Source organism: Gadus chalcogrammus, chromosome 14, assembly GCF_026213295.1.
Source record: "Gadus chalcogrammus isolate NIFS_2021 chromosome 14, NIFS_Gcha_1.0, whole genome shotgun sequence".
In the NCBI taxonomy this organism is placed as follows: Eukaryota; Metazoa; Chordata; class Actinopteri; order Gadiformes; family Gadidae; genus Gadus; species Gadus chalcogrammus.
The window spans coordinates 3,366,617-3,380,055 of record NC_079425.1 but is presented as its reverse complement, the minus strand read 5'-3'; the positions used below and the strand labels follow the sequence as shown (position 1 = coordinate 3,380,055).

The following is a 13,439-nucleotide window of genomic DNA, read 5'->3' as shown; positions in this document are numbered from 1 at the left end:
ACACCCGCGGTCTTCGGCGGACTCTGGACTCTGATCCTGGTCCTATTTGTGTGTCTGCACGCCGCACCACAGCATCACAATTGTTCCCCTGTGGCTGAAATGTGACTGAAATGTGATTTGATCCCGTATCCACGGCTAGTTTGAATGTTGTTGTCTTTAGAGCTTTGGGAGCTTTCTCCTTCAGCAGAGCAGAACGGGAGGCAAACAATGGCTGCTGGGATGTTCTGTGGGCCAGAATATGTAACTGGTTATACATTCACAGGAAAACCGCACATACAGTATGCGTCGAACCGTCTATCTGTTTAAACAAGACAGCGACACAACGGAGCATTAAGCTGTTGTTTGTGGTGTGTAACTATTTGTTTTTTTGGCCTGTAACTTTCAGTAGCTCTAAATAAGCAAACGGCAGAACAGTGCAGTGTTAGAGTTTACTTTAGGGTTATCCAAAGCTTAAAGACTCACAATCCTATGCCTTACTGAGGTTTGTACAAAATGAAAGCAAGCAAGGCACTCTCAATGCCCATTATTGTCCCCTTCAAGGAAACTTGATATGTATTCAAAAAGACCGCTCCGCTGGTTAAGACAGACAGACAGACAGACAGACAGACAGACAGACAGACAGACAGACAGACAGACAGACAGACAGACAGACAGACAGACAGACAGACAGACAGACAGACAGACAGACAGACAGACAGACAGACAGGGATGTAATTGTGTGTGTGTGTGTGTGTGTTTGTGTGTGTGTGTTCATGTCTCTCTGAGTGTGCGTGTTTGTGTGTGTGTATTCGTACATGTTTGTATGTGTGTCCGCTTGTGCGTGTGCGTGCATATGTGTACGTGTGTTTGTGTGTGTGTGTGTGTCATGTGTGTATGTGTGTGGGTATGAATGCATGAGTGTGTGTATGTGTGTGCGACGTGCGTGTGTGTGTGTGCATACATGTGTGTATATGTGTGTGTGTGTTTGCGTATGTACGCAGGAATGTGAACAGTGAGAGGAGAGGATGACACGTGGGCCACTTCCACCCACATTCTGATGTCACAGATAGGGAATCACACAGAGGGAGGAAATTGGGAATTATGGGAACCCCAAAGACACACGAGCACATTGTTGCACCGGGCTGCTCTGCTCCCGGTCTGAGTGCTCGTGGCACTAGAGACTGCAACTTTAAACATGTGCTTCTTATCAACCTTTATACCATGGGTCTGAAATGTATGTCAAAATAACCACCCCTGCCTTCGACAATAGCTAAACTTGTGCCCACTGTGTTAAGCAACACAAAAATGCAGCTATGCAAGGCCAGTACTGCAACCCCTTGTTTTAAGGTTGTGTCACTGTCACTTCTGCAGTAGTTCTGAAAGATTCAGACCTCCCATCCGAGGCCCGTGCTTCTGTCGGCCCAGCATGGATTTACGATCCACCGGGTTGTAAAGAGGGTCAATGGAATGACATTTCCCCAGTCATTCAATTGTTTCCTGTAGTTTAGCAAACAAACAGGCAGTATAAATGCACGTTTTTTGGGGGATTGGGGGCGGGGGGGGGGGGGTGTGGGAGTGTGTGTGTGTGTGTAGGGGGGGGGGGATGCACTGTCCGGGTCACCTCTCTGAAGCCCCCACTTGCACCCGCTGCCCCCGCCTGGCCTGGTGAACACCCCCTCACAGTACGTCACCTTGAGGTAACAATGACTCCATTGTTGCGCCGGACAATGCTGTCTGAAGGACAGGGTCACAGGGGGGGGGGGGAGGAGAGAGGCTGGTGGAGGGTGGGGGGGCGTGGGGTGGGCGGGGGGGGGGGGGGGGGGGCAGTGAAGGGTGGGCTCAGCACCTGGTAACAGCCTGTGGATTAGTGAAACGTGTTGTCGGGGAGGAGGGCACAGGATCGGGTGTTTGTGTGTGTGTGTGTGTGTGTGTGTGTGTGTGTGTGTGTGTGTGTGTGTGTGTGTGTGTGTGTGTGTGTGTGTGTGTGTGTGTGTGTGTGTGTGTGTGTGTGTGAGAGAGGTTGGTGGGGGTACCAGATAACTCCCCTCCCCCCCATGGCCTTCCTACTGGCTGATGTATGAAGGATGGGTAGGCCATCCAACACAATGCCAGCATGTGTGTGCGTGTGCGTGTGTGTGTGTGTGTCTGTGTGTATGCATGTGAGAGTGTGTGTGTGTGCGTGTGCGTGGGTGTGTGTATGTCGAAGCATCTAAACACACACACACACTCAGCCAGGACCACAAAACAAATATACCCCATTACTGGTTGCAAATAATGGGCCCATTTTTCTCTTACGCAGTGTTCATGAATAGTGTATAAACCCAGACACGCGCCTTATCCTGGGGGGATGGGGGCACTGTGGGGGGGGGGGGGGGGGGGCTATGAGAGGGGGTGGGGTGTAAGTACTAAGAGAAGGCGGGAAAAAGTGCAAATATATTTTCTGGCTTTTATCCACTGATAAACCACTGGCAGTTATGCAACCATCCAGGCATCGGGAGATGCAGAGTGCATTAACACACTCGCCCGCACACCACACAACCGCACACAAGTCACACAAATAAACAGATGCAGACACGGGCACGCATGCACGCACACACGCACTCAGTTTTACTTTCTTTGTGGCCAACATGCGTACCTCAGAGAGAGTGCTTAAAAGCCCCGTCTAAACATAGATCCAAGGGCGGAGGCAAGGGTTGGGTGGACGTCGCCATCGGTGTCCGGTCTTAGCGCGTCGCGGTGGGAATAGCGACCGCACACGGCCACGCCACCGCCTTCCATCCGATCCTATCACTGTTCCGTGCTGGGAATTATCCGTGACTTGTTATTTGGGAATATCAATTAATAAATCCCATCTTTTGGATGGAATGGATGGGAAAAAAAGAGAGAGAGTTTCCCTGATTAAATGTAGGAATGGCTCAGTGAATCTGTCTCTGGCGTGAGGTTTACTGCGTCTCTCTCTCTCTCTCTCTCTCTCTCTCTCTCTCTCTCTCTCTCTCTCTCTCTCTCTCTCTCTCTCTATCTCTCTCTCTGCCCCTTCCCTCTCCTGTCTTGTCTATGATGTAAAAAGCTCTTTGTTGTTCTGTGCAGTATAAATCATTTACAGGCTTTGCATAAATTTGTGTAATCTCCTTCATGGGGGCTAGGCAGCCCGTGTGATTCATCGTAACCAAGGAAGGACACTTTTTAGTGTGCAACACACACACACACACAGACATAAACACACGCCTGCACAAACACACAGACAGACCGAGGGAATAATGAACTTTGAAGGCACACAAGTTTTGTGTTTGTCTGTCTGCATAAAGACATATGCACTGCATACAATACACAACACAAACATTAAATCCTACAGTTGTTGTGTATGCAGAATGCGTTGATATGCGGGGCAGAACTCCCTCTGAAATGAGACACATGATGTCATCTCAAAAGTGGCAACACAACTTTCCTGTTGTCTGTCCCGGTCCAAGGACTGTGATTAATATATGCCGGGGCGCCATTATTTAATCAAACACAGATATTTGTCACGTGAGGATCAAGACGACGGCCCCCTAACCCTCTCTAGGGATGAACAGTTTTGCAACGTGGACAAAACCGTACGTACATACGCGCATCTCACATTCGTCCGTATGCAATCTATCACACCCACACACACACCAACACACACATATACCCGCACATACACACCAACACACACATATACACACACACACACACACACACACACACCCACCCCCCCACCCACACACATACACACACACACACAAACACACACACACAAACACACACACTGTCGGCGCGGAGAGGAGGCACTGTGAGGACAGTAAATCAGCGAGAGGCGGAGGGAGGGGCTGCGATGGCGCACTGACAGCGGATGAAACATGTTCCCCCGCGACAGTCGACAGTCGCTCGCTGGGCGCCCAGACTATAGCCCCCCCCCCCCCCCCCCGTTTCCCCGAACCCCCGAAGCCCCCGCCTCCAACACCCCGCCTTCAGCACAGCAGCGGATGTTCCGTACGCTATTGAAACATATACTCCCAGCCTCGTGCGGGAGATAGAAACCGAGAGCAGCATCCATCACAAGACCGCCGATAGGAAACAAATAGACCGGGATGTAAATACTGCACTGATACGTATGGTGATGGTGATTCATTGGGATATGGATTTGTAAATGGTCATGTGATGTCAATGAGGTGTGTGTTTATCCAGAAGCTGATGACGTTACTGGATCTCCACTCAAACACGAGGCACAATGGGATTACACCACAGCCTATTTTCCTCTCCTTGATGTGTGGATGCACACACACATCTGCATGTGCCTCCACACGCAGGCACACAGACGCATGCACACACAAACACACACAAAGTTACCTTCGAGTCACGACCCATTCTCACACAGCCTCCGCGGGAAAGCCCATCAGCTTTCACAGCGGGACGTGAACAATGAAACTGGAAGCAGTGCGCTGACACACTCACAGACACACACACGCACACATATACACACACACACACCAACAAACACATACACACACACACAAATACATACACATACACACACCCAAATACCCAGCACACCAACACACTGGGAGTTGTGGTGGGAGATTTCAGCACTGAGGTCTGTTTGTAGAGACTCAGTGCTGACTCTCTTCTTGTAGAGAAGTCAGACTACAACACATAGACAGACAGCAGATAGACAGACAGCAGATAGACAGACAGCAGATAGACAGGCAGCACGTAGACAGACAGCACTTAGACAGACAGCACATAGACAGACAGCACATAGACAAGCAGCACACACAACACATCGACCGACAGCAGGTGGAGAGACAGCACAAAGAAGGACAGAACGAAGACCGAGAGCAGATAGACAGTAAACACATAGACACACAACACATAGGCCGACAACTGATAGACAGACATCACATACACAGACGGCAGCACAAGGCTCATTGAAGACATGCCACATGCATTCTCTAACTGGGGGTAAGGCAGAAAGCAGACAGGCCTGAATACAAAGATAAGAAAATGTCAAATGGCGTCCTGACATTTGGACTCCTCCATATCTTTATTCATCGGCTCCTATCTGATCAGGTAGGTCGTCCTTAAGATTAGCGTAGCCTGAACTTCTGGGAGAGGCTAACGGGGCAAATGCTGGTGTTTAATTATGCGTCCGTAACACACAAAGACATTAAAATATCAAACCCCTGGAGAAGAAGGGGCTGCTCGTTCTTTTCTCATGATGCCCCCCCCCCACCCGTGTGGATTAAGGCTGCATACCGGCTCCAGTTATGCCTCTTGCTCAGGCTCACACACATCCACCGCTCATTTTCGGTCCACGACGTGTTTTTGTAGTTCTTGGGTAGTGTAGTTTTTATATGGACCACCAGAAGGGTCAATTTGGCGGCATCATGGCTCTCATAGCTCCTCCCCAATCCATCACAGACACACCCCTTCATAACTCTCTTGCTCTAAAATAAGCAGTACACTGAATGAGGCAGACACACGCACACTTACACACTTACATACACTTCTTCACACACACTTCTTCACACACACACACACACACACACACACACACACACACACACACACACACACACACACACACACACACACACACACACACACACACCCACACACACGCACACACACGCATACACACCAGACACATACATACACAAATATACACACGCGCACACAGACACATACACACACACACACATAGACTTTCCCCCAGCAAGGATGTGAGGAAACACCATAAGGCTCAGGATGTGATTGTAACTAATTGCATGAATACATGAATATAAACTCTTCGTTCAGAATGCCTGACGACCAAATGATATATGAAAGATTTGTAAGCTAATTTGTGTGTGTGTACTGTGGGTTTGTGTGTGTGTGTGTGTGTGTGTGTGTGTGTGTGTGTGTGTGTGTGTGTGTTTGTGTGTTTCTTGTGTGTGTGTGTGTGTGTGTGTGTGTGTGTGTGTGTGTGTGTGTGTGTGTGTGTGTGTGTGTGTGTTTGTGTGTGTGTGGGTGTGTGTGTACACATCTATGTGTGTGTGTGTGTGTGTGTGTGTGTGTGTGTGTGTCTGTGTGTGTGTGCGTGTGTGTGTGTGTGTGTGTGTGTACATCTATGTGTGTGTGTGTGTGTGTGTGTGTGTGTGTGTGTGTGTGTGTGTGTGTGTGTGTGTGTGTGTGTGTGTGCGTGCGCGCGTGTGTGTGTGTGTGTGTGTGTGTGTGTGTGTGTGTGTGTGTGTGTGTGTGTGTGTGTGTGTGTGTGTGTGTGTGTGTGTGTGTGTGTGTGTGTGTGTGTGTGTGTGTGTGTGTGTGTGTGTGCGTGTGTGTGTGTGTGTGTGTCTGTGTGTGTGCATGTGTATGTGCGTATGTGTCTGTGTGTGTACCTCAGTGTCTGTGTGTGTGTGTGTGTATCAGGGCTACCCTACGGAGGCTCATGGGGGGCCCTGGCAGACCGATGGAGATGATGGGGGTCTGAGAGGGCTGGACTGAGGGACCCGGGCCCTAGTGGCCGTCATTATGAAACATCCCTCTATATATCTAGCTCTACGTCTACATACCTGACAGAGCTGCACATCCCTCCATATATCTAGCTCTACGTCTACATACCTGACAGAGCTGCACATCCCTCCATATATCTAGCTCTACGTCTACATACCTGACAGAGCTGCACATCCCTCTATATATCTAGCTCTACGTCTACATACCTGACAGATCTGTACACCCCTCTATATATCTAGCTCTACGTCTACATACCTGACAGAGATGTAGTGTAGAGATTGTGAAATGCAGATGTGGTCTGCTATCCACAGGTAGCAATGTATTGGGTGGGCGAAAGTTTAATCCACTGAGTTCTTTCTTGAATAAACATTACATTAGTAAAGAGAGCGAGCGAGAGAGCGAGAGAGAAAGAGAGAGAGCGAGAGAGAGAGAGAGAGAGAGAGCGAGAGAGAGAGAGAGAGAGAGAGAGAGAGAGAGAGAGAGAGAGAGAGAGAGAGAGAGAGAGAGTGAGAGAGCGTGAGAGAGAGAGAGAGAGAGAGAGAGAGAGAGAGAGAGAGAGAGAGAGAGAGAGAGAGAGAGAGAGAGAGAGAGGGAGAGAGAGAGAGAGAGAGCGAGAAAGCGAGAGGGAGAGGGAGAGAGAGAGCGAGACTCCTCTCATGTGAACCTTCCTCTAGCCTCGGGCTTCAAGAGTGAGCCTGCATATTACGCAGCCTATCAGGACACAGCGGGGGAAAGGGAGAATTAATACACTTAGCTTTCATGCTATTGTGTTCCCCATGCACCATACTGTACTCTCTCTCTCTCTCTCTCTCTCTCTCTCTCTCGCTCTCACTCCCACTCTTGGTGAAAGCTCTTGGGTTCCTTTGGGCTCTTTTTATTCACGGTTGTATATTCCCGTTCAACCCTTCCTCTCTGATACAGTAGCACGGCGGTAAAGCTAGTCAGGGTTCAATCAGTATTAAAAGGAACGCCACGAACCGCACATGACCAGCAAAGGCCTTCCACTTTCTTTAAATGTGCTCTTTAAATATATGGAATGAATGAGTGACGGTGTGCATCTCAATGACACAAACAGTATCCATCCACACATCCACATCCCTCCATCACCCCCCCCCCCCCCCACCCCCCCCCCCCCCCCCCCCCCCCCCCACCCCCACCCCCCATAAATCTGAATGACATTAACATTTAGAGCCCCCTCCCCCTGACTCCGGAGTAACTCCCTGCGGATGGGGGCCTCTCTGAGAGACAGCCTTCCATTTTATTTATCAACTCCGCAGCCGGGAAAGGACAGGCAATGCTGCAGAGACAGCCGCATAAATGTGTGTGTGTGTGCGCACGTGTGTGTGTGTGCATATGTGTGTTTGTATGCATGTGTGTGTGTGTGTGTGCGTGTGTGGTCGTGTATGTGTGTGTGTGTGTAGGTATGGGTGTGTGTCAGAGTGTGGTGTGGTGTGCGTGTGTGTGTGTATGTTGGCGCTGAGGAAACAGTGCAAGGTAGCAGCCACCGACGGGTTAAGTGAAAATCACCACCGATAACTTCCAAATGTTCCCCTCCCCCCTCCCTCTCCCACCACACACACACACACACACACACACACACACACACACACACACACACACACACACACACACACACACACACACACACACACACACACACACACACACACACACACCATCCTCCCTAACCCAACCACTCAAACACTCCCCGGTCCCATTTCCAATTCCTATTAAATATTTGTTTCATTTCGGCCTTATTGGGATGGAAAGTAATTTTCCCGCTCTTTTATAGAAGGTCATAAACTATATGGTAGGGTTTTTTTTTAACACTCTGCATAACATTTACATTTTCTATTGTAAAAATGTGGCAGCACGTTACTGGACTGAATAAAACATTCATGGCAAAAGCCATTCCTTGCGTGACATTTGGACCCCTATCTATCATCGGTTATTTCTTTCCCTTGGTTTCTTTTTTAAATGCAGCCAGGGGAACAAACGGCGGTCAAATGTTTAAACGCTGCCCCTGCGACTAATATTCAAACCCTTGCTTTCACATTAACACCCGCTGGCTCATAGATGGAAATGCTTCTTTTTTTTTTGCGGAGATAAGAGAAAAGTCAAATGGAAAAGACTAGCAGGCCTTTTGTGGCAGTGGATGGTGACTGAGTGAGTGAGTGTGTATATGTATATGGATACGTGTGTGTGTATATATATATGTGTGTGTGTGTGTATATATATATATATGTGTGTGTGTGTGTGTGTGTGTGTGTGTGTGTGTGTGTGTGTGTGTGTGTGTGTGTGTGTGTGTGTGTGTGCGTATGTGTATGTGTATATGTGTGTGTTTGTGTGTGCGCGTATATGTGTACGTGTATGTGTGTGCATGTGTCTGTGCGCATGTGTGTGTGTGTGTGTGTGTATGAGTGTGTGTTTGTGTGTGTGAGGGAGAAGGGAGGTCGGGGAAATTGAAGCATGTCAATGATATGAGGAGCAGGCAGCACCTTGGCTTGCATCCTTGAAGTGGCAGATAGACATGTAGAGAGGTGTGGCGTTCGCGATGCGTCTTGGACTATGTTCTGTGTAAATTCTCTACAAATACGGTAAAATCGTGTTCACGGTTAAACCTTAAAATACTTCTTGGGTGATTCGGTCCCGACATAATGAGCTGAAGGACCAAGTCATCCCAGACACGTTAATCGTTTGTAGCTGGGAGGAGAAGAGGCCTTTGACATCGTCACGCAGTGTGAACCACTTTGTGGGCACATGTAGTACAGTATGTCCCCAGTCGGACTGGTCCAATATTAGGCTGGTTTTAAATGGCCAGAAGGGGTATAACACGTGTATACTCGGAACATCAGAATTGTTATATACATATCTTATACGAATGTTACAATTCATGTCGCAAATCAACTTCAGTAGCTTTTATTCACACCTCGATTATAAGGCTGTAATTATGTCCATTAAGCACAATGAAACTGCCAAAAAAAGAAAATGTACAATATGCAATAAATAATACTTTTGTTAGTCCGTTCCTTAATATAATAAACATATGTGATCTTTTGGGTCTTGCAGACATTTATACAGTGCTGTATATACTCTTTCCGATCGAGAAGAGGTCTTGTGTGGTGGGGACATTTCCAATTTATGGAGATCGTTCACTGCAAAAATGTTGCTCAGTCATAAAGCTCCTATCAATATCTGCTGTTAATTACACACACAATCCCCCAGGAAATAAGGACATTTGTTGACTCTGATGCACCATGGTACAACTTGGCAAAGAGGAGATAGATGACATTTTGACTTTGCCAGCAATGACATGCCAATGATTATCTCTCTAAAAGCTATTCCCTAATCAGGATTAGATGAGAAAATGGGAAACTTTTTTCCATCAAAAATGAAAACCTCAAATCTCTTCCTTTCCTTTTATCTATATTGTTGTTACGGTCCGACGTGAAACTGTGATGCTAGAAAAAAACGAAAAATTCAAACGCTCGCTGACACAGATGCAATACAGTACATAAACCTGAGTCCCTCTATAGGAGTTCCCCGGCGAAGGCTGGGAGGTCAAATGTTTTGCAGGGAAAATCATATCACAAATGGAAATTGAATTCCAACGCATTCAGTTCTTCGAACTGTCAGCACTAAAACCCAATAGTATAAGACAAAACAAGTTCAAGGGTTTTATTAAAGATAAAACACGTAAATATTGACATGCACTACTTCAGGTAAAGCTCTTCTTTGCTGTAATTACCCCGTGGAGGTTGTAGCAAACCTTCTCATTAATACTAGCTCACCTACAGGGATGATTGAAAGTCATCAAAACTATTGCTGCTTCCCATGGCTGACCAGAATAAAAAATAACATGCAGAAGCACATAAACACAAACGTGGTGTGGCCTACAATAAACCTGCCCAAACAATACCCAGGTTGAGTGTACAGTATGCTGAATCTCCCATTATATAAACTGGACTTGTAACCTCAAACACGCCTTAATTCAATATTGCTTTGGACCCTGCATGCTGTTTGATCCATTAACAGTAGTGTAGGCACAAGTAGATAACGTTGTAATAGCCTACACCGGGGTAACGACAGTGACATAACGACCTTACGTGGGGGTCTTCGTACAGTAGGCCCACGCCAGACTCTGTGTCGTTACAGTATTTCCCCGAGCACTGGAGTCACACGTCAGACGTTAAGAACGATACCTCTGGATGCTCCGCGACCAGTGAGCTTGAGCACGGTCGAGTATATGGCGCATGTGTGTGTTTTTGTGTGTGTGATGTGTGAGCGCATCTGTGAGTGTCAAGTGTGTGTGAGCGCATTTGTCGAGCGCATGTGTGTGAGAGCGCATGTTTGTGAGTAGATTGTGTGAGCGGGCGCGCGTGTGTGTGTGTGTGTGTGTGTGTGTGTGTGTGTGTGTGTGTGTGTGTGTGTGTGTGTGTGTGTGTGTGTGTGTGTGTGTGTGTGTGTGAGAGAGAGCGAGAGAGAGAGCACGCAATGCAATCACGTGAAAGCTTCGACGTCTGCGCCCGTATGAACACAGACGGCCAGTATGCTCCACACACACACACACACACACACACACACACACACACACACACACACACACACACACACACACACACACACACACACACACACACACACACACGCGCCGGGGGGGGAGCGCACAACGGATGTTGACGTGGGGGCGGGACTGCGCAATGGCGCGTGTGCCCGCTCTCGTGCCCGCGCACGGGGGCTGTGCTCTGCTCTCTCTGCTCTCTGACCCCAGTGGCAGCACCGTCTCACTGCACTCCGGCTCCTCGTCTGTCAGCTCCTCGTCTGTCTGTCTCTCTCTCTTTCTCCCCCCCTCTATCCCTCTCTCTCTCTCTCTCTCCCTCGCTCTCTCTCCCTCCCCTCCTGTCTGTCTGGTTTCCACATGAGCCCGCCGCTGAGGTCCCCTAGGGTCGAAGGTTCTGCCCTACCCGCCCAGACCGCGACCCCGACGGCCGCTAGTAAAACCCTCTCCCCTTGTGTTGCACGGATCTGCGTCTTCTGACACCGTAGAGGGCGACCCCGAGGCTCCAGACCCGCCGACCCCGAGGCTCCAGATCGCCGACCCCGAGGCTCCACAGCGGCCGGAACAGAGGTAGCTATTCACCTTTCGCTCTGATTCTTTCGGGAAAACCTTTCTGCATGGGGAGCGAAAAAAAAAGCGTGACACACAAAGCCACGGCGGGTTCAGCGGCGCCACCGCGCCGCGGACGAGGAAGAGCCGCGGGTCCGCCGTCCTTTGACACCGGGCCACCTCCGGTGCTTCTATTAACGTCGGCGAGCCTCGAGCCCGACCGACCGACCGCAGGGTTCACAGTTCCACGGACCTTTCCGTGGCTCACGTTATGAGAGAGAAAAACAGCGGCAATAGCCAACGTAACGCGGCGAATAGCCCCGTATCGTAATGCGCGATATCACGAAGGGGTCAATTCATTCCTCCGGTCGCAGGCTTCTTCCTTCGAGAGTTGCGTTTATTCACGAAGTTGTGCGATTCTTTGTCGCGAATTCGCGACATTGAAACGCGAATTCGATACATTGTATCCGCGGCGGCGGCGACAGCGAGCGCGCGAGCTCCGATCGCGGCTCGAGCGTGCAGGAGGAGATTCATGAGGGCAGGTTTAGCACGCTAGGCTACAGCTAGGCGCTGCTGCTACCGCTGCTGCCGCCGCTGCTGCTGCTCTAGTGTAGCCACAAGGTGAGCAGCAGCAACCGGGGTGCACTGCACACGGGCGGGGGAGGAATGAACACAATGAGCCGCGCTGCCCCGTGTTCCTCCATGGTCCTCCATAGTCCACCTTGTTCCTCCGTAGTTTTCCATTTAGGATTATTGGGGACCATGGTTCTGCATAGTCTTCCATGGTGTTCCCGGTGCACTGACGTCCCCGTGTTGGGATCAGCGCCCCGGTGCTCCCGGGTTCATGTTCAGGAAATTCCTGCAGAGAAAATGGAAGAGTCCACTGACTCCACATAACGGTCTCTGATTCTGTCCTCCTCGTTCGTGCAGCACATCTTATTATGAGGCCCGAGTTGAACTCGACAATTACGTCAGTCAGTGAATAAAATAAGTGTGCGTGTGTGTGTGTCTTGGTGCCATCCTTTTAATACATGCACTAATAAGCCCTATAGTAGGCCTATGCGCAGTCTTTAAAGTTATCGTCAAATCAAGCGTTTACTTCCATATTTATCTAATGAGGAAGCAATCATTGGGTTTATGCGGCTGTGACACCGCAGAGGACGGCTTGTATAAAAGCGTCCAGGTGTTCAGTCACGCAGTGGCTGCGCTCCCGTCAGTCAGGAAGGTCAGACAGGAGGAGACTGCCGGGTCGACGGAGCAGTAGATCCCGGTGAGTGAGCTCTAAAGAGGCGAATGCCCTCCGATTGGGTAGCAGGGACTTGATTTATCTTTTCAGTTCTGTGCCATTCGTTATCCATGTTCTTCTCATCTTGTCCTGTCGTTTTTTTGTGTGTTATATTTGTGCAAGAATCTGAGGTGACGTTTGACGGGTGCAATAGACAAAGCAGAGCCATGTGGTTTGTGTGTTTGTTTGTTGATCAGGGATTGTTTTTTGCTATTCACAGCTTTTTATTACATTGTCATTTTCTTTACAGGCATATTCTATTGACACAAGAAGGTTACAGTACATCTTCAGTTTGACATTAAAGATCTGCTAATTGCACTAAGATCTTAGATTTCTTTACATTTTAAATTTTAAAATGCATTGCATAGTTGACAATTGTTTTCCTTTGAACAATACTTAGTAAAAGTAATTGTAGATATCAAAATCATGCACAATTAAGCCACTTAATAACTAACAGAAATTATAAGTATCTGTGGATAATAGTGATAATTAAAGGACAAAATTATGTGTACGTAACCTGAAACAAATTCATTCTGATTTCTTCATTTTCTTTATTTG

General features: G+C 48.6%; 1 protein-coding gene across 1 annotated transcript in view; it reads left to right on the top strand.

Moving 5' to 3' along the window:
- LOC130403594 (receptor for retinol uptake stra6-like) overlaps window positions 1-6,480 on the top strand; it is a 9,705-nt gene extending 3,225 nt beyond the window's left edge. The window contains exon 10 of the mRNA XM_056608011.1: window positions 6,406-6,480. Coding sequence (XP_056463986.1) covers window positions 6,406-6,480 — 75 coding nt within the window. The remainder of the gene's footprint in view (window positions 1-6,405) is intronic.
- The last annotated feature ends 6,959 nt before the right edge of the window (window positions 6,481-13,439 follow it).